The sequence below is a fragment of the Ranitomeya imitator genome, chromosome 1 (genome assembly GCF_032444005.1).
Source record: "Ranitomeya imitator isolate aRanImi1 chromosome 1, aRanImi1.pri, whole genome shotgun sequence".
Lineage (NCBI taxonomy): Eukaryota > Metazoa > Chordata > Amphibia > Anura > Dendrobatidae > Ranitomeya > Ranitomeya imitator.
The window spans coordinates 994,400,448-994,422,991 of record NC_091282.1 but is presented as its reverse complement, the minus strand read 5'-3'; the positions used below and the strand labels follow the sequence as shown (position 1 = coordinate 994,422,991).

At 47.0% G+C, this 22,544-nt stretch overlaps 1 protein-coding gene across 2 annotated transcripts in view; it reads left to right on the top strand.

Moving 5' to 3' along the window:
• LOC138656731 (cilia- and flagella-associated protein 337-like) overlaps positions 1-22,544 on the top strand; it is a 150,685-nt gene that overhangs the window by 122,630 nt on the left and 5,511 nt on the right. Inside the window, exons 26-27 of one of the 2 annotated variants that reach the window (XM_069743934.1) lie at positions 14,670-14,752; positions 21,121-21,819. The exons of the other annotated variant lie outside the window; for it this stretch is intronic. Of the exons in view, the coding sequence (XP_069600035.1) occupies positions 14,670-14,752; positions 21,121-21,283 (246 nt within the window). The 3' untranslated portion in view covers positions 21,284-21,819. Of the gene's footprint in view, positions 1-14,669; positions 14,753-21,120; positions 21,820-22,544 lie in introns of those variants that run through there. 2 annotated transcript variants of the gene reach the window in all.

The following is a 22,544-nucleotide window of genomic DNA, read 5'->3' as shown; positions in this document are numbered from 1 at the left end:
ATATTTGCTTTTTAAAGGGGTTTTCCCCATGAGCAAAAGTTAATTTTAAAAATTGTCTGTCTGATCGTGTACCGAACATACCACAGCTCCTGGGCAGGGGAGGAAGCAAAAGACAATACTGACATTACAGCAGTGAAGTATTTTACCTCACAAAATGAATCCACTGTGATCCCCTGCTGTAATGTCAGTATTGTCTTTTGCTTCCTCCCCTGCCCAGGAGATGTGGTATGCTCTGTACACAGTCAGACACATTCACGCCTGTGTCTGACCATGTACAGAACATGCCACAGCTCCTGGGCAGGGAAGGAAGCAAAAGACAATACTGACATTACAGCAGGAGATCGCAGAGGATACATTTTGTGAGGTAAAATATTTTTTAAAGACAGTCACTGAAATATTTTACCTCACAAAATGAATCCTCTGTGATCCCCTGCTGTAATGTCAGTATTATCTTTTGCTTCCTCCCCTGCCCAGGAGATGTAGTATGCTCCATACACAGTCAGACACTGTCAATTTTTAAAATGAACTTTCTTTCGTGGAAAAACCCCTTTAATGTGACCGGCTTCCTCTGCCTGTAGACACGTCGCGCATCTGTTTCCAGAATCAGCTGAATGATTCACCCAGATAATTCACGCAGATGCAGTAAATCAGACCGCCATCATCTTTGTGCAGATAGCAGCGGTCACATTAAAACTGCGCATGCACTCCTCCTGTACATCGATGGCAGGTGTCAGTGAATCATTCAGCTGATCCCGGCGACAGCGTGTTCGCGACGGTGTTCCACTGGTGGTACCGCACAAGAGGCTGCGTAAGTGTGTGTGAGTGTGAAAGTGTGAGTGTGAAAGTGTGAGTGCTGGAATGTGTGAGAGTGTACACTGTGTGCAGAATTATTAGGCAAGTTGTATTTTGATCACATGATACTTTTTATACATGTTGTCCTACTCCAAGCTGTTCAGGCTTGAGAGCCAACTACCAGTTAAGTAAATCAGGTGATGTGCATCTCTGTAATGAGGAGGGTGTTGTCTAATGACATCAAAACCCTATATAAGGTGCTTAATTATTAGGCAACTTCCTTTTCTTTGGCAAAATGGGTCAGAAGAGCGATTCGATGGGCTCTGAAAAGTCCAAAATTGTGAGTTGTCTTGCAGAGGAATGCTGCAGTCTTGAAATTGCCAAACTTTTGAAGCGTGATCACTGAACAATCAAGCGTTTTATGGCAAATAGCCAACAGGGTTGCAAGAAGCGTGTTGGGCATAAAAGGCACAAAATAACTGCCCATGAATTGAGGAAAATCAAGCGTGAACCTGCCAAGATACCATTTGCCACCAGTTTTGCCATATTTCAGAGCTGCAACGTTACTGGAGTAACAAAAAGCACAAGGTGTGCGATACTCAGGAACATGGCTAAGGTAAGGAAGGCTGAAAAACGACCACCTTTGATCAAGATAAGATAACACATCAAGACTGGGCCAAGAAATATCTTAAGACTGACTTTTCAAAGGTTTTATGGACTGATGAAATGAGAGGGACTCTTGATGGGCCAGATGGATGGGCCAGAGGCTGGATCAGTAAAGGGCAGAGTGCTCCACTCCGACTCAGACGCCAGCAAAGTGGAGGAGGGGTACTGGTATGGGCTGTCATCATTAAAGATGAACTTGTGGGACCTTTTCGGGTTGAGGATGGAGTGAAGCTCAACTCCCAGACCTACTGCCAGTTTCTGGAAGACAACTTCTTCAAGCAGTGATACAGGAAGAAGTCGGTATCGTTCAAGAAAAACATGATTTTCATGCAGGACAATGCTCCATCACATGCCTTCAACTACTCCACAGCGTGGCTGGCCAGTAAAGGTCTCAAAGAAGAAAAAATAATGACATGACCCCCTCGGTGACCTGACCTGAACCCCATAGAGAACCTGTGGTCCTTCATAAAATGTAAGATCTACAGGGAGGGAAAACAGTCCACCTCTCGGAACAGTGTCTGGGAGGCTGTGGTGGCTGCTGCACACAATGTTGATCGTAAACAGATCAAGCAACTGACAGAATCTATGGATGGAAGGCTGTTGAGTGTCATCATAAAGAAAGGTGGCTATATTGGTCACTAATTTTTTGAGGGTTTGTTTTTGCATGTCAGAAATGTTTATTTCTAAATTTTGTGCAGTTATATTGGTTTACCTGGTGAAAATAAACAAGTGAGATGGGAATATATTTGTTTTTTATTAAGTTGCCTAATAATTTTGCACAGTAATAGTTACCTGCACAAACAGTTATCCTCCTAAGATAGCCAAATCTAAAAAAACCCCACTCCAACTTCCAAAAATATTAAGCTTTGATATTTATGAGTCTTTTGGGTTGATTGAGAACATAGTTGTTGATCAATTTACTATATAATTGTCTAAGGGTCACTTCCGTCTGTCTGTCTGTCTTTCTGTCTGTCACGGATATTCATTGGTCGCGGCCTATGTCTGTCATGTAAATCTAAGTCGCTGATTGGTCCTGGCAAAACGACCATGACCATTGCCACGACCAATCAGTGACGGCCATAGTCTGGCAGCAAAATGGCCGCTGCTTTACTGCCCTGCAGTCAGCGCTGAGTACTCACACAGGGTTAATGCCAGTGTTAACGGACCGCAGTGTAATGCACTCCATTAACGCTGCTATTAACCCTGTGTGACAAACTTTTTACTATTGATCCTGCGTATGCAGCATCAATAGTAAAAAGATCTAATGTTACAAATAATAATAATAAAAAAAAAAAAAAAAAGTTATTCTCACCCTCCGACATCGCGCTGTCCTCGGCAGTGCAAGCGGCAGGTTCCGGTGCCAAGGATGCTATGTGAGAAGGACCTGCCATGAAGTCACGGTCATGTGACCGCGACGTCATCACAGGTCCTGCGCTCATACCAACCCTGGAACCGGAAGCTGCCGCGTGCACTGCACACAGGCACCAGGACTTCAAGGGCCCTTCGGAAGGTTAGTATATGTTTATTTTTTATTTTAAGTCTTTTTTAACCACGCATATAGTGCCCACATTGCTATATACTACGTGGGCTGTGTATACTACGTGGGCTGTGTTACATACTGCGTGGGCTCTGTTATATACTACATCTCTGCTATATACTATGTAGCTGGGCAATATTGTTATGGCTGGCAATCAGGCAACACAGCGTGCAGTAATCAGCGCACATACAGAGATCTGGCAATAACCCAAAACAATAGGACGAGCTCTGAGACGTGGAATCTCTGTAGACTGCAGTACCTGATCTATCCTCACACAACTGGAAGCAGCAGTGGATTGCGCCTATCACTACCTATGCAACTCGGCACCGCCTGAGGAGCTGACTAGCCTGAAGATAGAAATACAAGCCTGACTTACCTCAGAGAAATACCCCAAAGGAATAGGCAGCCCCCACATATAATGACTGTTAGCAAGATGAAAAGACAAACGTAGGAATGAAATAGATTCAGCAAAGTGAGGCCCGATATTCTAGACAGAGCGAGGATAGCAAAGAGAACTATGCAGTCTACAAAAAACCCTAAAACGAAAACCACGCAAAGGGGCAAAAAGACCCACCGTGCCGAACTAACAGCACGGCGGTGCACCCCTTTGCTTCTCAGAGCTTCCAGCAAAAGATAATAACAAGCTGGACAGAAAAAACAGAAAACAAACTAGAAGCACTTATCTAGCAGAGCAGCAGGCCCAAGGAAAGATGCAGTAGCTCAGATCCAACACTGGAACATTGACAAGGAGCAAGGAAGACAGACTCAGGTGGAGCTAAATAGCAAGGCAGCCAACGAGCTCACCAAAACACCTGAGGGAGGAAGCCCAGAGACTGCAATACCACTTGTGACCACAGAAGTGAACTCAGCCACAGAATTCACAACAGTACCCCCCCCTTGAGGAGGGGTCACCGAACCCTCACCAGAACCCCCAGGCCGACCAGGATGAGCCACATGAAAGGCACGAACAAGATCTGGGGCATGGACATCAGAGGCAAAAACCCAGGAATTATCTTCCTGAGCATAACCCTTCCATTTGACCAGATACTGGAGTTTCCGTCTAGAAACACGAGAATCCAAAATCTTCTCCACAATATACTCCAATTCCCCCTCCACCAAAACAGGGGCAGGAGGCTCCACAGATGGAACCATAGGTGCCACGTATCTCCTCAACAACGACCTATGGAATACATTATGTATGGAAAAGGAGTCTGGGAGGGTCAGACGAAAAGACACCGGATTGAGAATCTCAGAAATCCTATACGGACCAATAAAACGAGGTTTAAATTTAGGAGAGGAAACCTTCATAGGTATATGACGAGAAGACAACCAAACCAGATCCCCAACACGAAGTCGGGGTCCCACACGGCGTCTGCGATTAGCGAAAAGCTGAGCCTTCTCCTGGGACAAGGTCAAATTGTCCACTACCTGAGTCCAGATCTGCTGCAACCTGTCCACCACATAATCCACACCAGGACAGTCCGAAGACTCAACCTGTCCTGAAGAGAAACGAGGATGGAACCCAGAATTGCAGAAAAATGGAGAGACCAAGGTAGCCGAGCTGGCCCGATTATTAAGGGCGAACTCAGCCAACGGCAAAAATGACACCCAATCATCCTGGGCAGCGGAAACAAAACATCTCAGATATGTTTCCAAGGTCTGATTGGTTCGTTCGGTCTGGCCATTAGTCTGAGGATGGAAGGCCGAGGAAAAAGATAGGTCAATGCCCATCCTACCACAAAAGGCTCGCCAGAACCTCGAGACAAACTGGGAACCTCTGTCAGAAACAATATTCTCAGGAATGCCATGTAAACGAACCACATGCTGGAAGAACAAAGGCACCAAATCAGAGGAGGAAGGCAATTTAACCAAGGGCACCAGATGGACCATTTTAGAAAAGCGATCACAGACCACCCAAATGACAGACATCTTTTGAGAAACGGGAAGGTCAGAAATGAAATCCATCGAAATATGTGTCCAAGGCCTCTTCGGGACCGGCAAGGGCAAAAGCAACCCACTGGCACGTGAACAGCAGGGCTTAGCCCTAGCACAAATTCCACAGGACTGCACAAAAGCACGCACATCCCGTGACAGAGATGGCCACCAGAAGGATCTAGCAACCAACTCCCTGGTACCAAAGATTCCTGGATGACCGGCCAGCACCGAACAATGAAGTTCAGAGATAACTTTACTAGTCCACCTATCAGGGACGAACAGTTTCTCGGCCGGACAACGATCAGGTTTATTAGCCTGAAATTTCTGCAACACTCTCCGCAAATCAGGGGAGATGGCAGACACAATGACTCCTTCCTTGAGGATACTCGCCGGCTCAGATAACCCCGGAGAGTCGGGCACAAAACTCCTAGACAGAGCATCCGCCTTCACATTTTTAGAGCCCGGAAGGTATGAAATCACAAAATCAAAACGAGCAAAAAATAACGACCAACGGGCCTGTCTAGGATTCAAGCGCTTGGCAGACTCAAGATAAGTAAGGTTCTTATGATCAGTCAAAACCACCACGCGATGCTTAGCACCCTCAAGCCAATGACGCCACTCCTCGAATGCCCACTTCATGGCCAGCAACTCTCGGTTGCCCACATCATAATTACGCTCAGCAGCAGAAAATTTCCTGGAAAAGAAAGCACATGGTTTGAACACTGAGCAACCAGAACCTCTCTGTGACAAAACCGCCCCTGCACCAATCTCAGAAGCATCAACCTCGACCTGGAACGGAAGAGAAACATCAGGTTGACACAACACAGGGGCACAGCAAAAACGACGCTTCAACTCCTGAAAAGCTTCCACGGCAGCAGAAGACCAATTAACCAAATCAGCACCCTTCTTGGTCAAATCGGTCAATGGTCTGGCAATGCTAGAAAAATTACAGATGAAGCGACGATAAAAATTAGCAAAGCCCAGGAATTTCTGCAAACTTTTTAGAGATGTCGGCTGAGTCCAATCCTGGATGGCCTGAACCTTAACCGGATCCATCTCGATAGTAGAAGGGGAAAAGATGAACCCCAAAAATGAAACTTTCTGCACACCGAAGAGACACTTTGATCCCTTCACGAACAAGGAATTAGCACGCAGTACCTGGAAAACCATTCTGACTTGCTTCACATGAGACTCCCAATCATCTGAGAAGATCAAAATGTCATCCAAGGAAACAATCAAGAATTTATCCAGATACTCACGGAAAATGTCATGCATAAAAGACTGAAAAACAGATGGAGCATTGGCAAGTCCGAACGGCATCACCAGATACTCAAAATGACCCTCGGGCGTATTAAATGCCGTTTTCCATTCATCTCCCTGCCTGATTCTCACCAGATTATACGCACCACGAAGATCAATCTTAGTAAACCAACTAGCCCCCTTAATCCGAGCAAACAAGTCAGAAATCAATGGCAAGGGATACTGAAACTTAACAGTGATCTTATTAAGAAGGCGGTAATCAATACACGGTCTTAGCGAACCATCCTTCTTGGCTACAAAAAAGAACCCTGCTCCCAATGGTGACGACGATGGGCGAATATGTCCCTTCTCCAGGGACTCCCTCACATAACTGCGCATAGCGGCGTGTTCAGGTACGGACAAATTAAATAAACGACCCTTAGGGAATTTACTACCAGGAATCAAATCGATAGCACAATCACAATTCCTATGCGGAGGAAGGGCATCAGACTTGGACTCTTCAAATACATCCTGAAAGTCCGACAAGAACTCTGGGATGTCAGAAGGAATGGATGACGAAATAGACAAAAATGGAACATCACCATGTACTCCCTGACAACCCCAGCTGGTTACCGACATAGAGTTCCAATCCAATACTGGATTATGGGTTTGTAGCCATGGCAACCCCAACACGACCACATCATGCAAATTATGCAGTACCAAAAAGCGAATAACTTCCTGATGTGCAGGAGCCATGCACATGGTCAGCTGGGCCCAGTACTGAGGCTTATTCTTGGCCAGAGGTGTAGCATCAATTCCTCTCAACGGAATAGGACACCGCAAAGGCTCCAAGAAAAATCCACAACGTTTAGCATAATCCAAATCCATCAGATTCAGGGCAGCGCCTGAATCCACAAACGCCATGACAGAATATGATGACAAAGAGCACATTAAGGTAATGGACAAAAGGAATTTGGACTGTACAGTACCAATAACGGCAGAGCTATCGAACCGCCTAGTGCGTTTAGGACAATTAGAAATAGCATGAGTAGAATCACCACAATAGAAACACAGTCTGTTCAGACGTCTGTGTTCGTGCCGTTCTACTTTAGTCATAGTCCTGTCGCACTGCATAGGCTCAGGCTTACTCTCAGACAATACCGCCAGATGGTGCACAGATTTACGCTCGCGCAAGCGACGACCGATCTGAATGGCCAAGGACATAGACTCATTCAAACCAGCAGGCATAGGAAATCCCACCATTACATCCTTAAGAGCTTCAGAGAGACCCTTTCTGAACAAAGCCGCTAGTGCAGATTCATTCCACAGAGTGAGTACTGACCATTTTCTAAATTTCTGACAATATACTTCTACATCATCCTGACCCTGGCATAAAGCCAGCAGATTTTTCTCAGCTTGATCCACTGAATTAGGCACATCGTAAAGCAATCCCAGCGCCTGGAAAAATGCATCAACATTACTCAATGCAGAATCTCCTGGTGCAAGAGAAAACGCCCAGTCCTGTGGGTCGCCGCGCAAAAAAGAAATAATAATCAAAACCTGTTGAATAGGATTACCAGAAGAATGAGGTTTCAAGGCCAAAAATAGCTTACAATTATTTCTGAAGCTCAGGAACTTAGTTCTGTCACCAAAAAACAAATCAGGAATCGGAATTCTTGGTTCTAGCATCGATTTCTGATCAATAGTATCTTGAATCTTTTGTACATTTACAACGAGATTATCCATTGAGGAGCACAGAGCCTGAATATCCATGTCCACAGCTGTGTCCTGAAGCACTCTAATGTCTAGGGGAAAAAAAAGACTGAAGACAGAGCTAAGAAAAAAAAATGATGTCAGGATTTCTTTTTTCCCTCTATTGGAAATCATTGAATGGCTCCTTGTACTGTTATGGCTGGCAATCAGGCAACACAGCGTGCAGTAATCAGCGCACATACAGAGATCTGGCAATAACCCAAAACAATAGGACGAGCTCTGAGACGTGGAATCTCTGTAGACTGCAGTACCTGATCTATCCTCACACAACTGGAAGCAGCAGTGGATTGCGCCTATCACTACCTATGCAACTCGGCACCGCCTGAGGAGCTGACTAGCCTGAAGATAGAAATACAAGCCTGACTTACCTCAGAGAAATACCCCAAAGGAATAGGCAGCCCCCACATATAATGACTGTTAGCAAGATGAAAAGACAAACGTAGGAATGAAATAGATTCAGCAAAGTGAGGCCCGATATTCTAGACAGAGCGAGGATAGCAAAGAGAACTATGCAGTCTACAAAAACCCTAAAACGAAAACCACGCAAAGGGGCAAAAAGACCCACCGTGCCGAACTAACAGCACGGCGGTGCACCCCTTTGCTTCTCAGAGCTTCCAGCAAAAGATAATAACAAGCTGGACAGAAAAAACAGAAAACAAACTAGAAGCACTTATCTAGCAGAGCAGCAGGCCCAAGGAAAGATGCAGTAGCTCAGATCCAACACTGGAACATTGACAAGGAGCAAGGAAGACAGACTCAGGTGGAGCTAAATAGCAAGGCAGCCAACGAGCTCACCAAAACACCTGAGGGAGGAAGCCCAGAGACTGCAATACCACTTGTGACCACAGAAGTGAACTCAGCCACAGAATTCACAACACAATATACAACGTGACTGTGCAATATACAACGTGGCTGTGCAATATACTACGTAGCTGTGCAATATACTATGTGGCTGTGTCGGTTCTGTTATATACTACGTCGACTGTGCAATATACTACGTGGCTCTGTTATATACTACGTGGCTGTGCAATATACTATGTAGCTATGCAATATACTATGTGCCTCTACAATACACTACGTGGCTATGTTATATACTACGTGGCTCTGCTATATACTACGTCGCTGACCAATATACTACATAGCTGTGCAACACACTACGTAGCTGTGCAATACACTATGTGACTGTGTTATATACTACGTGGCTCTGCTATATACTACGTACGCTGTGTTACATACTACGTAGCTCTGTTATATACTACATAGCTATGTTAGATACTACGTCGGTTGTGTTATATACTACGTCACTGTGCAATATAGTACGTAGCCTGTGCTGTATACTACTACATATTCTAGAATATCCGATACGTTAGAATCGGGCCACCATCTAGTATTAAAAATAATCCTCTAAAATGCAACTTGCTTAATAATTCTGCACACAGTGTATGTGAATGTGAGTGTCTGAGTGTGAATGTGTGAGTGTGTGAATGTAAGTGTGTGTGTGTGGTGCGTATGGCGTATAGAGTGTGTATGTGGTGCGACGGTGTTCTGCTGGTGGTACCGCGCAATAGGTTGGTACCAGCAGCAGTTTCCATATTGAGACACCCATCACTTGGGTGAGCTTCCTCCGCTTGGAATTCTGGGATACGGTGACATCTGGACAGAACAGAAAATGAAAACATTACAAGGCAATTATATAAATAGACTAGATGGTGGCCCGATTCTAACGCATCGGGTATTCTAGAATATGTATATATGTATGGCTACGTTCACACTAGCGTTATGCTAGTTTGCGTCGGGTTTGCGTCGGGCGACGCAGCGACGACGCATGCGTCATGCGCCCCTATATTTAACATGGGGGACGCATGCGTTTTTGTTTGTTGCGTTGTGCGACGCATGCGTCTTTTTTGCCGCAAGCGTCGGACCAAGAAAACGCAACAAGTTGCATTTTTCTTGCGTCCAAATTTCGGCAAAAAACGACGCATGCGTCGCAAAACGCAGCGTTCTTGCGTGCGTTTTGGTGCGTTTTTTTGCATGCATTCTGCGTTGCGTCACCGACGCAGCGTCGCACAACGCTAGTGTGAACGTAGCCTAAGTACGTCGCGCTGTGAGTGGGGGTTAAATTTGCGCCAATATCGCTGACTGGTCGCCCGACTGGCTGATCAGCAAAGCGTCGTTCAAATCTGGAGCCAATTCGCGGCCGGACTGACTGGTCGCTGCCGGCCGGGCACGACCAATGACCAAAGCGGTGTTTACATACCACGCCAATATCGCTGATTGGTAGCTCACGGCTGGCCGCGACCAATCACTGAAGCGGTGTTTAAATCCCGTGCCAATATCGCTGATTGGTCGCGGCCAGCCGTGAGCTACCAATCACTGAAGCGGTGTTTAAATCCCACGCCAATATCGCTGATTGGTCGCGGCCAGCCGTGAGCTACTAATCAATGAAGCGGTGTTTAAATACCACGCCAATATCGCTGATTGGTCGCGAGCAGCCGTGAGCTACCAATCACTGAAGCAGTGTTTAAATCCCGCGCCAATATCTCTGATTGGACGCTGCCGGCCGGGCACGACCAATAACCGAAGCGGTGTTTAAATACTGCGCCAATATCGCTGATTGTCGCAGCCGGCCGTGCGTGACCAATTACTGAAGCGGTGTTTAAATCCCATGACAATATCGCTGATTGGTCGCGGCCGGCTGGGCTTGACCAATCAGCGAAGCGTGGTTTAAATCCCGCGTCAATTTGCAGCTGGACTGCGTCTGTCACTGATTGGTCGCAGGATGTCGGTGGTTCAGGGCACTGGATGTCGGGGGTTCAGGGTGCAGGATATAGTACAGCCACGTAGTATATAACACAGCCACGTAGTATATAGCACAGCCACGTAGTATGTAGTATATAGCACAGCCACGTAGTATATAGCACAGCCACGTAGTATATAGCACAGCCACGTAGTATATAGCAGCCACATAGTATATAGCAGCCACATAGTATATAGCACAGCCACGTAGTATATAGCACAGCCACACAGCCATGCAGTATATAGCACAGCCAAGTAGTATGTAGTATATAGCACAGCCACGAAGTATATAGCACAGCCACGTAGTATATAGCACAGCCACGTAGTATATAGCAGCCACATAGTATATAGCACAGCCACGTAGTATATAGCGCCACGTAGTATATAGCACAGCCACATAGTATATAGCACAGCCACGTAGTATATAGCACAGCCACGTAGTATATAACAGAGCCACGAAGTATATAGCACAGCCACGTAGTATATAGCACAGCCACGTAGTATATAGCAGCCACATAGTATATAGCACAGCCACGTAGTATATAGCACAGCCACGTAGTATATAGCACAGCCACATAGTATATAGCACAGCCACGTAGTATATAGCAGAGCCACGTAGTATATAGCAGAGCCACGTAGTATATAGCAGAGCCATGTAGTATATAGCACAGCCACATAGTATATAGCACAGCCACGTAGTATGTAGCAGCCACATAGTATATAGCACAGCCACGTGGTATATAGCAGCCACATAGTATATAGCAGCCACGTAGTATATAGCAGCGATATAGTATATAACACAGCCCACGCAGTAAATAACACAGCCCAAGTAGTATACAGCAGTGTGGACACCATATCTCTGTTAAAAAAAGAATTAAAATAAAAAATAGTTATATACTCACCCTCTGGCGTCCACCGATGCGCGCGAGCTTCCGTTCCCAGTGATGCATTGCGAAATTAGCCAGATGACTTAGTAGTCTCGCGAGACCGCTAAGGCTTCTTTCACACTTCCGTCGGTATGGGGCTGTCACAAAGCGTCGGCGCAACGTACCGACGGACAGTGGTGATTTTCTGCACAACGTGGGCAGCGGATGCAGTGTTTCAACGCGTCCGCTGCCCATTGTGAAGTCCCACGGAGGAGGGGGTGGAGTTCTGGCCACGCCTGCGCAGTTTAAAATGCAGGACCCGACGTACGAAAAAACGTTCCCTTGAACGTTTTTTCGCTACGACGGTCCGCCAAATACCAACGCATCCAGTGCACGACGTATGGAACGTGTTTGCATACATAGCGATGCGTTGGTAATACAAGTCTATGGTGATAAAATGCATCCTGCGGGCAAATTTGCAGGATGCGTTTTTTTCTCCAAAACGACGCATTGCGACGGAGGCCAAATGACGCAAAGTCATCTGGGTTATTTTGCAATGCATCTCTGGGAACGGAAGCTGGCGGCAGCCTCGCCGGTCGCGCGCATCGGTGGACGCCGGAGGATGAGAATAGCACCATTTTTAATTTTTTTTTAAATTATTTTTAACATTATATCTTTTTACTATTGATGCTGCATAGGCAGCATCAATAATAAAAAGTTTGTCACACAGTGTTAATAGCAGCGTTAACAGACTGCGTTAAACCGCATTATGCCGCGGTGTAACGAAGTCGGTTTAACGGATTGCTAAAACGCTATGTGGGCGGCGGGCGCTGACTGGGGGGGGGGGTCGGGAGTATGGAGGGGGCACTGACTGCATGGGAGTAGGGAGCGGCCATATTGCGAGTGGACTGTGCCCGTCGCTGATTGGTCGCGGTCGCTGGCCATGACCAAACAGCGATTTGGGATTTCTGTGACAGACAGACAATAGACAGACAGACAAACAGACGGAAGTGCCCCTTAGACGATTATATATATACAGGTCCTTCTCAAAAAATTTGCATATAGTGTTAAATTTCATTATTTACCATAATGTAATGATTACAATTAAACTTTCATATATTATAGATTCATTATCCACCAACTGAAATTTGTCAGGTCTTTTAATGTTTTAATACTGATGATTTTGGCATACAACTCCTGATAACCCAAAAAACCTGTCTCAATAAATTAGCATATCAAGAAAAGGTTCTCTAAACGACCTATTACCCTAATCTTCTGAATCAACTAATTAACTCTAAACACATGCAAAAGATACCTGAGGCTTTTATAAACTCCCTGCCTGGTTCATTACTCAAAACCCCCATCATGGGTAAGACTAGCGACCTGACAGATGTCAAGAAGGCCATCATTAACACCCTCAAGCAAGAGGGTAAGACCCAGAAAGAAATTTCTCAACAAATAGGCTGTTCCCAGAGTGCTGTATCAAGGCACCTCAATGGTAAGTCTGTTGGAAGGAAACAATGTGGCAGAAAACGCTGTACAACGAGAAGAGGAGACCGGACCCTGAGGAAGATTGTGGAGAAGGACCGATTCCAGACCTTGGGGAACCTGAGGAAGCAGTGGACTGAGTCTGGTGTGGAAACATCCAGAGCCACCGTGCACAGGCGTGTGCAGGAAATGGGCTACAGGTGCCGCATTCCCCAGGTAAAGCCACTTTTGAACCATAAACAGCGGCAGAGGCGCCTGACCTGGGCTACAGAGAAGCAGCACTGGACTGTTGCTAAGTGGTCCCAAGGACTTTTTTCTGATGAAAGCAAATTTTGCATGTCATTCGGAAATCAAGGTGCCAGAGTCTGGAGGAAGACTGGGGAGAAGGAAATGCCAAAATGCCTGAAGTCCAGTGTCAAGTACCCACAGTCAGTGATGGTGTGGGGTGCCATGTCAGCTGCTGGTGTTGGTCCACTGTGTTTCATCAAGGGCAGGGTCAATGCAGCTAGCTATCAGGAGATTTTGGAGCACTTCATGCTTCCATCAGCTGAAATGCTTTATGGAGATGAAGATTTCATTTTTCAGCACGACCTGGCACCTGCTCACAGTGCCAAAACCACTGGTAAATGGTTTACTGACCATGGTATTACTGTGCTCAATTGGCCTGCCAACTCTCCTGACCTGAACCCCATAGAGAATCTGTGGGATATTGTGAAGAAAAAGTTGAGAGACGCAAGACCCAACACTCTGGATGAGCTTAAGGCCGCTATTGAAGCATCCTGGGCCTCCATAACATCTCAGCAGTGTCACAGGCTGATTGCCTCCATGCCACGCCGCATTGAAGCAGTCATTTCTGCCAAAGGATTCCCGACCAAGTATTGAGTGCATAACTGAACATTATTATTTGATGTTTTTTTTGTTTGTTATTAAAAAACACTTTTATTTGATTGGATGGGTGAAATATGCTAATTTATTGAGACAGGTTTTTTGGGTTATCAGGAGTTGTATGCCAAAATCATCAGTATTAAAACAATAAAAGACCTGACAAATTTCAGTTGGTGGATAATGAATCTATAATATATGAAAGTTTAATTGTAATCATTACATTATGGTAAATAATGAAATTTAACACTATATGCTAATTTTTTGAGAAGGACCTGTAGATACTGTGGTGCATGGTTTCTGCTTACACCACGTTTCTCTCTGTTTTCTTTTTCATATTATGCCCCAAATAGAGAGGTTTTTATGGGATCATCACAATGTTTGTCCTAAGGCTCATGTGCCAAACCAGTATTACAGATGGCACATGGTAGGTGCGATCGGAGCTGTGGCAAGATTGGGCACTAAGGCCTAACTGATTGGCTAATAACTGATATAGAAAGTATATATGTATTGTCACATGATGGTGGCACCGATCTCACTATGTTCAGGATTTACGTGGATGCTCTGTCCCTGAGACCACTGAGACCATAGATTGCTTTTAAGGGGTCACTCCTCATTTAAAAGATAAAAACAGGCTAAGTAGCATACAAGAAAGCAGGTGACAGAAGAAGCAGTCATATGTGTTTGTATTCTAGGTGGAGGCCTATTCTATCTCAATTTATGATACAGATATAGCAGAGGAGCTAAAAGAGAGAATTTCTATCAACTCCAAAAACAGGTAAAGTGTGACATATATAACTGGTCATTGGCTTAAGCAATGGTGATGGGAAATGTATTAAAAATGATGCTTCTGACATTGATATCTTCTAACACATACAGTAATGGCCAAAGGGTTGGCACCCTTGAAATTGTCTCCACATCTAAGGAGATTAGCTACAGTGCCATCAAGATCTCTGGAGATGGACTTGTAAACTTAAAGGTACCGTCACACTAGACGATATCGCTAGCGATCCGTGACGTTGCAGCGTCCTGGCTAGCGATATCGTCCAGTGTGACGGGCAGCAGCGATCAGGCCCCTGCTGTGATGTCGCTGGTCAGGTAAGAAAGTCCAGAACTTTGGTCGCTGGCTCTCCCGCTGACATCGCTGAATCGGCGTGTGTGACGCCGATTCAGCGATGTCTTCGCTGGTAACCAGGGTAAACATCGGGTTACTAAGCGCAGGGCCGCGCTTAGTAACCCGATGTTTACCCTGGTTACCATCGTTAAAGTAAAAAAAACAACCACTACATACTTACCTACCGCTGTCTGTTCTCCGGCGCTGTGCTTCTCTGCTCTGGCTGTGAGCACAGCGGCCGGAAAGCAGAGCGGTGACGTCACCGCTCTGCTTTCCGGCTGACCGGCGCTCACAGCCAGAGCAGAGAAGCACAGCGCCGGGGACAGACAGCGGTAGGGAAGTATGTAGTGGTTGTTTTTTTTACGTTAACGATGGTAACCAGGGTAAACATCGGGTTACTAAGCGCGGCCCTGCGCTTAGTAACCCGATGTTTACCCTGGTTACCGGCATCGTTGGTCGCTGGAGAGCTGTCTGTGTGACAGCTCTCCAGCGACCAAACAGCAACGCTGCAGCGATCCGGATCGTTGTCGGTATCACTGCAGCGTCGCTTAGTGTGACGGTACCTTAAGATTGCTGATATTTTTCTACTATTTTGGTTCTCAAGTCCTTAGAAAGCTCTTTTCTCTTTCTGTTCTCCATGCTTAGCGTGGCACACACAGACACACAATGCAAAGATTGAGTCAACTTCTCCCCTCTTTAGCTGGTGTGATTTTCATATTGCCCACACCTGTTACTTGCCACAGGTGAGTTTGAACGAGCATCACATGCTTGAAACAAAGTTGTTACCCACAATTTTGGAAAGGTATCAGCAATCTTGTCAGGACCATTATTTTTTTTTGTGTGAAATTATGTCTAATTTGCCCTTTTTCTCTAGTTTGTTCCTGTTGTTCCAATACACACAAAAGAAATAAACATGTGCATAACAAAACATGTGTAATTGCAATAATTTTCTGGGCAGAATACTTCATTTTCTAGAACAATTTCAAGGGTGTCAACACTTTCGGACGTGACTGTATGTCAATGTAGTCTATGAGTTCAGATTACCACACTCAGACTTGGACTAGCCAATAGGCCTACCAGGGGATTCACCTGTTCTCCTATGTGCAGTAGTGAGGCCCCCTATCCACAGTATGAGCAGTAGATGGCAAATACACTTGATTCTCTATGTATAATGGCAGCGTCTCATCAGTCATTTACCAAACTCCCTAGTTTACTGTTCTGTACTGTAGAGCAGGGGGTAATTTGCATTCTGTGATTGATAATTGGCTTTGGGAGCAGCGTAGTGTTATGTCCCAGGAGATCTGCAGACTTAGGGTACCGTCACACTATACGATTTACCTACGATCACGACCAGCGATACGACCTGGCCGTGATCGTAGGTAAATCGTAGTGTGGTCGCTGGGGAGCTGTCACACAGACAGCTCTCCAGCGACCAACGATGCCGAGGTCCCCGGGTAACCAGGGTAAACATCGGGTTACTAAGCGCAGGACCGCGCTTAGTAACCCGATGTTTACCCTGGTTACAAGCGTAAAACTAAAAAAAACCAAACAGCACATACTTACATTCTGGTGTCCGTTAGGTCCCTTGCCGTCTGCTTCCCGCACTCACTGACTGCCGGCCGAAAAGTGAAAGCACAGCCGCTGTGCTCTGCTTTCACTTTACGGCCGGCAGTCACAGTGCGGGAAGCAGACGGCAAGGGACCTGACGGACACCAGAATGTAAGTATGTGCTGTTTGTTTGTTTTTTAGTTTTACGCTTGTAACCAGGGTAAACATCGGGTTACTAAGCGCGGCCCTGCGCTTAGTAACCCGATGTTTACCCTGGTTACAAGCGAACGCATCGCTGGATCGCATCGCTAGATCGGTGTCACACACACCGATCTAGCGATGACAGCGGGAGATCCAGCGATGAAACAAAGTTCCAAACGATCTGCTACGACGTACGATTCTCAGCAGGATCCCTGATCGCTGCTGCGTGTCAGACACAGCGATATCGTAACGATATCGCTGGAACGTCACGAATCGTACCGTCGTAGCGATCGAAATGGCAGTGTGTGACGGTACCCTTAGGTACCTTCACACTAAACGACGCTGCAGCGATCCAGACAACGATCCGGATCGCTGCAGCGTCGCTGTTTGGCCGCTGGAGAGCTGTCACACAGACCGCTCTCCAGCGACCAACGATGCCGGTAACCAGGGTAAACATCGGGTTACTAAGCGCAGGGCCGCGCTTAGTAACCCGATGTTTACCCTGGTTACCATCCTAAAAGTAAAAAAAAAAACGCTACATACTTACCTACCGCTGTCTGTCCCCGGCGCTTTGCTTCTCTGCTCTGGCTGTGAGCGCTGGGCAGCCGGAAAGCACAGCGGTGACGTCACCACTGTGCTTTCCGGCCGCTGTGCTCACAGCCAGAGCAGAGAAGCAAAGCGCCGGGGACAGACAGCGGTAGGTAAGTATGTAGCGTTTTTTTTTTTACTTTTAGGATGGTAACCAGGGTAAACATCGGGTTACTAAGCGCGGCCCTGCGCTTAGTAACCCGATGTTTACCCTGGTTACCAGCGAAGACCTCGCTGAATCGGTGTCACACGCCGATTCAGCGATGTCAGCGGGAGAGCCAGCGACCAAAGAAAGGTCTGGCCCTCTAGCCCCGACCAACGACATCACAGCAGGATTCTGATCGCTGCTGCGTGTCAAACTAAACGATATCGCTAGCGAGGACGCTGCAACGTCACGGATTGCTAGCGATATCGTTTAGTGTGAAGGTACCTTAAAGGTACCTTCACACTGAACAACTTTCCAACGAGAACGACAACGATCCGTGACGTTGCAGTGTCCTGGAAAGCGATCTCGTTGTGTTTGACACGCAGCAGTGATCAGGATCCTGCTGTGACATCGCTGGTCGTCGCTGAAAGTCCGGAACTTTATTTGGTCGTCGTGATTCGTCATGTTTGACAGCAAAAGCAATGATGCCTGCAATGGTTTTCAATGGAGCGAACAACCAGTGAGAACGATAAGTACGTCACTGGATCGCTCCTGCATCGTTCTGCTGTTGCCGGTGTTTGACGTCTCCTAGCGACCTAAACAGTGATGCTGCAGCGGTCGGCCCGTTGTCTATATCGCTGCAGCGTCGCTTAATGTGACGGTACCTTTACAGACTCCTTGAGATGGTCTATTGGGGCTAGGAGAGTTTTCAGGTATACGGGCAATATCTGTGTACACTTTACAGGGGTTTGGTCACTCTATCTTTGTTTTAGAAGATGCGTTGGGGAAATGATTTTGTGCCACTTTCTATTATATAGGTATGAAAGGTTCTCCTCCTGCTCTTGTTAGTGCAGCTTTCCTCACAGACTGCACAGGTCTCCAGTCCATACAATGGCTGCTTGTGGAGGCGTCCATACAATGGCTGCTGGTAGAGGAGTCCATACAATGGCTGCTGGTGGAGGCGTCCATACAATGGCTGCTGGTGGAGGAGTCCTTACAATGGCTGCTGGTGGAGGAGTCCTTACAATGGCTGCTGGTGGAGGCGTCCATACAATGGCTGCTGGTGGAGGAGTCCATACAGTGGCTGCTGGTGGAGGCGTCCATACAATGGCTGCTGGTGGAGGAGTCCTTACAATGGCTGCTGGTGGAGGCGTCCATACAATGGCTGCTGGTGGAGGCGTCCATACAATGGCTGCTGGTGGAGGAGTCCTTGCAATGGCTGCTGGTGGAGGAGTCCTTGCAATGGCTGCTGGTGGAGGAGTCCTTACAATGGCTGCTGGTAGAGGAGTCCATACAATGGCTGCTGGTGGAGGCGTCCATACAATGGCTGCTGGTAGAGGAGTCCATACAATGGCTGCTGGTGGAGGCGTCCATACAATGGCTGCTGGTAGAGGAGTCCTTACAATGGCTGCTGGTGGAGGCGTCCATACAATGGCTGCTGGTGGAAGAGTCCATACAATGGCTGCTGGTGGAGGCGTCCATACAATGGCTGCTGGTGGAGGCGTCCATACAATGGCTGCTGGTGGAGGCGTCCATACAATGGCTGCTGGTGGAGGCGTCCATACAATGGCTGCTGGTGGAGGCGTCCATACAATGGCTGCTGGTGGAGGCGTCCTTACAATGGCTGCTTGTGGAGGCGTCCATACAATGGCTGCTGGTAGAGGAGTCCATACAATGGCTGCTGGTGGAGGTGTCCATACAATGGCTGCTGGTGGAGGCGTCCATACAATGGCTGCTGGTGGAGGAGTCCTTGCAATGGCTGCTGGTGGAGGAGTCCTTACAATGGCTGCTGGTAGAGGAGTCCATACAATGGCTGCTGGTGGAGGCGTCCATACAATGGCTGCTGGTAGAGGAGTGCTTACAATGGCTGCTGGTGGAGGAGTCCTTACAATGGCTGCTTGTGGAGGCGTCCATACAATGGCTGCTGGTAGAGGAGTCCATACAATGGCTGCTGGTGGAGGCGTCCATACAATGGCTGCTGGTGGAGGAGTCCTTACAATGGCTGCTGGTTGAGGAGTCCTTACAATGGCTGCTGGTGGAGGCGTCCATACAATGGCTGCTGGTGGAGGAGTCCATACAGTGGCTGCTGGTGGAGGCGTCCATACAATGGCTGCTGGTGGAGGAGTCCTTACAATGGCTGCTGGTGGAGGCGTCCATACAATGGCTGCTGGTGGAGGCGTCCATACAATGGCTGCTGGTGGAGGAGTCCTTACAATGGCTGCTGGTGGAGGAGTCCTTACAATGGCTGCTGGTGGAGGCGTCCATAAAATGGCTGCTGGTAGAGGAGTCCATACAATGGCTGCTGGTGGAGGCGTCCATACAATGGCTGCTGGTAGAGGAGTCCTTACAATGGCTGCTGGTGGAGGCGTCCATACAATGGCTGCTGGTGGAAGAGTCCATACAATGGCTGCTGGTGGAGGCGTCCATACAATGGCTGCTGGTGGAGGCGTCCATACAATGGCTGCTGGTGGAGGCGTCCATACAATGGCTGCTGGTGGAGGCGTCCATACAATGGCTGCTGGTGGAGGCGTCCATACAATGGCTGCTGGTGGAGGCGTCCTTACAATGGCTGCTTGTGGAGGCGTCCATACAATGGCTGCTGGTAGAGGAGTCCATACAATGGCTGCTGGTGGAGGCGTCCATACAATGGCTGCTGGTGGAGGAGTCCTTACAATGGCTGCTGGTGGAGGCGTCCATACAATGGCTGCTGGTGGAGGCGTCCATACAATGGCTGCTGGTGGAGGCATCCATACAATGGCTGCTGGTGGAGGCGTCCTTACAATGGCTGCTTGTGGAGGCGTCCATACAATGGCTGCTGGTAGAGGAGTCCATACAATGGCTGCTGGTGGAGGCGTCCATACAATGGCTGCTGGTGGAGGCGTCCATACAATGGCTGCTGGTGGAGGAGTCCTTGCAATGGCTGCTGGTGGAGGAGTCCTTACAATGGCTGCTGGTAGAGGAGTCCATACAATGGCTGCTGGTGGAGGCGTCCATACAATGGCTGCTGGTAGAGGAGTGCTTACAATGGCTGCTGGTGGAGGAGTCCTTACAATGGCTGCTGGTGGAGGCGTCCATACAATGGCTGCTGGTGGAGGAGTCCATACAATGGCTGCTGGTGGAGGCGTCCATACAATGGCTGCTGGTGGAGGCGTCCATACAATGGCTGCTGGTGGAGGAGTCCTTACAATGGCTGCTGGTGGAGGAGTCCTTACAATGGCTGCTGGTGGAGGTGTCCATACAATGGCTGCTGGTGGAGGAGTCCATACAATGGCTGCTGGTGGAGGCATCCATACAATGGCTGCTTGTGGAGGAGTCCATACAATGGCTGCTGGTAGAGGAGTCCATACCATGGCTGCTGCTGATGGCAGAGCATGTGCCCAGACCTTTCCTCAGTCTACTCCAATAGAAAAGCAGCTTTCCCCTGTGAGGGTTTAAAGTATAAGACAACACTAGCTACATATGTTAATGAGCTGTACCATATCCACATGCCTCATTTTTTCTTTTCTGGGAAAGTTTTCTATTTTTTGTTAATCATTTTTTTTTTCAACAGAATAAAAATGTCAAATCCAAAGCACATGGAGCTCCAGCAAGCTACTGGAAGACTGAATGCCTATAAATCTTTGCAAATATGTGATTTAATGTCAGTATCAGCTTCCATCCGAAAGCCAAACCCAGCAGCAGAACTTAATGACCCATACGACCTAGCCTTCTAACTCCATCATGTTCAAACGATCATCAGAAAGTCCACACTTGATGCACCCTTACTTCCCGTACACCAAGTGTCCATGTCTGCAAAGGTTAATTGTTTAGCTCCGATCTTTGGGTTTTAGGACAGACAGAATCATGAATACACACGACAATAGTGGAAGCTGGATTGGTGACTCTAGTCCAGTCTTTTGGTCACCAGTTATCTCGTGTCTTTGGCCTCTGAAAATCTTCATCAAGTGGATACAGATCTCTGGAGATACGGGATATTACTCCACACAGCCAATATGTTAGAATACAAATAAGTGAATTACACTATGTATCTTCTGGTGTAATGCAGATATAACAAGATGTATTCAGGACGTTGGTCTGGTCTACATCCATTACATATCATAACCTTGCATCTATTTTGTAGCTACTATTGTCCGTAAGTCACTGTATCTACTGAGGACATACAAGATGCTTCTGTAGCTAAATATTATTTGATATATTAGATGGAGAAAAGCAGGAACAATGACATAGTATATTAAAATAATCTGATATTAATGATTTTGCATATGAAGTATTTTCTATACACTTTACATCATAAGTATTGGGTGCAAATTTTGGACAATCAACTTGTAGAATGAAGGAAGTAAAGCGGAAGACACCATGTCTCCAATACAGGATAAGACAGTCAATATTCCATAAAAAATGATTTTTAAATAGTGATGAGCGAATATACTCGTTACTCGAGATTTCTCGAGCACGCTCGGGGGTCCTCCGAGTATTTTTAGTGCTCGGAGATTTCGTTTTTCTTGCCGCAGCTGAATGATTTACATCTATTAGCCAGCATAAGTACATGTGGGGGTTGCCTGGTTGCTAGGGAATCCCCACATGTAATCAAGCTGGCTAACAGATGTAAATCGTTCAGCTGCGGGAAGAAAAACTAAATCTCCGAGCACTAAAAAATACTTGGAGGACCCCCGAGCATGCTCGAGAAATCTCGAGTAACGAGTATATTCGCTCATCACTAATTTTAAAGCATCTTTCAAGCCATAATGCTGCTCTGCTTTCAGCCTCTCTAAGGTTATTGGTTGGGGAAGATTATTAGTGCCAACTTCCCCCACCATGCCATTAATAACTTTACGGTAATTTATTTTGGCGCCATCCAAAAATATTCTGAGATTGGGTAGATGATGTGCAGCATTTAAAGGAAGAGAAGCCGCACATGTTCTAATATAAGAAAAACCAGTCCTTCTGTACCACATAGCTGGCAACCAGCGCTGG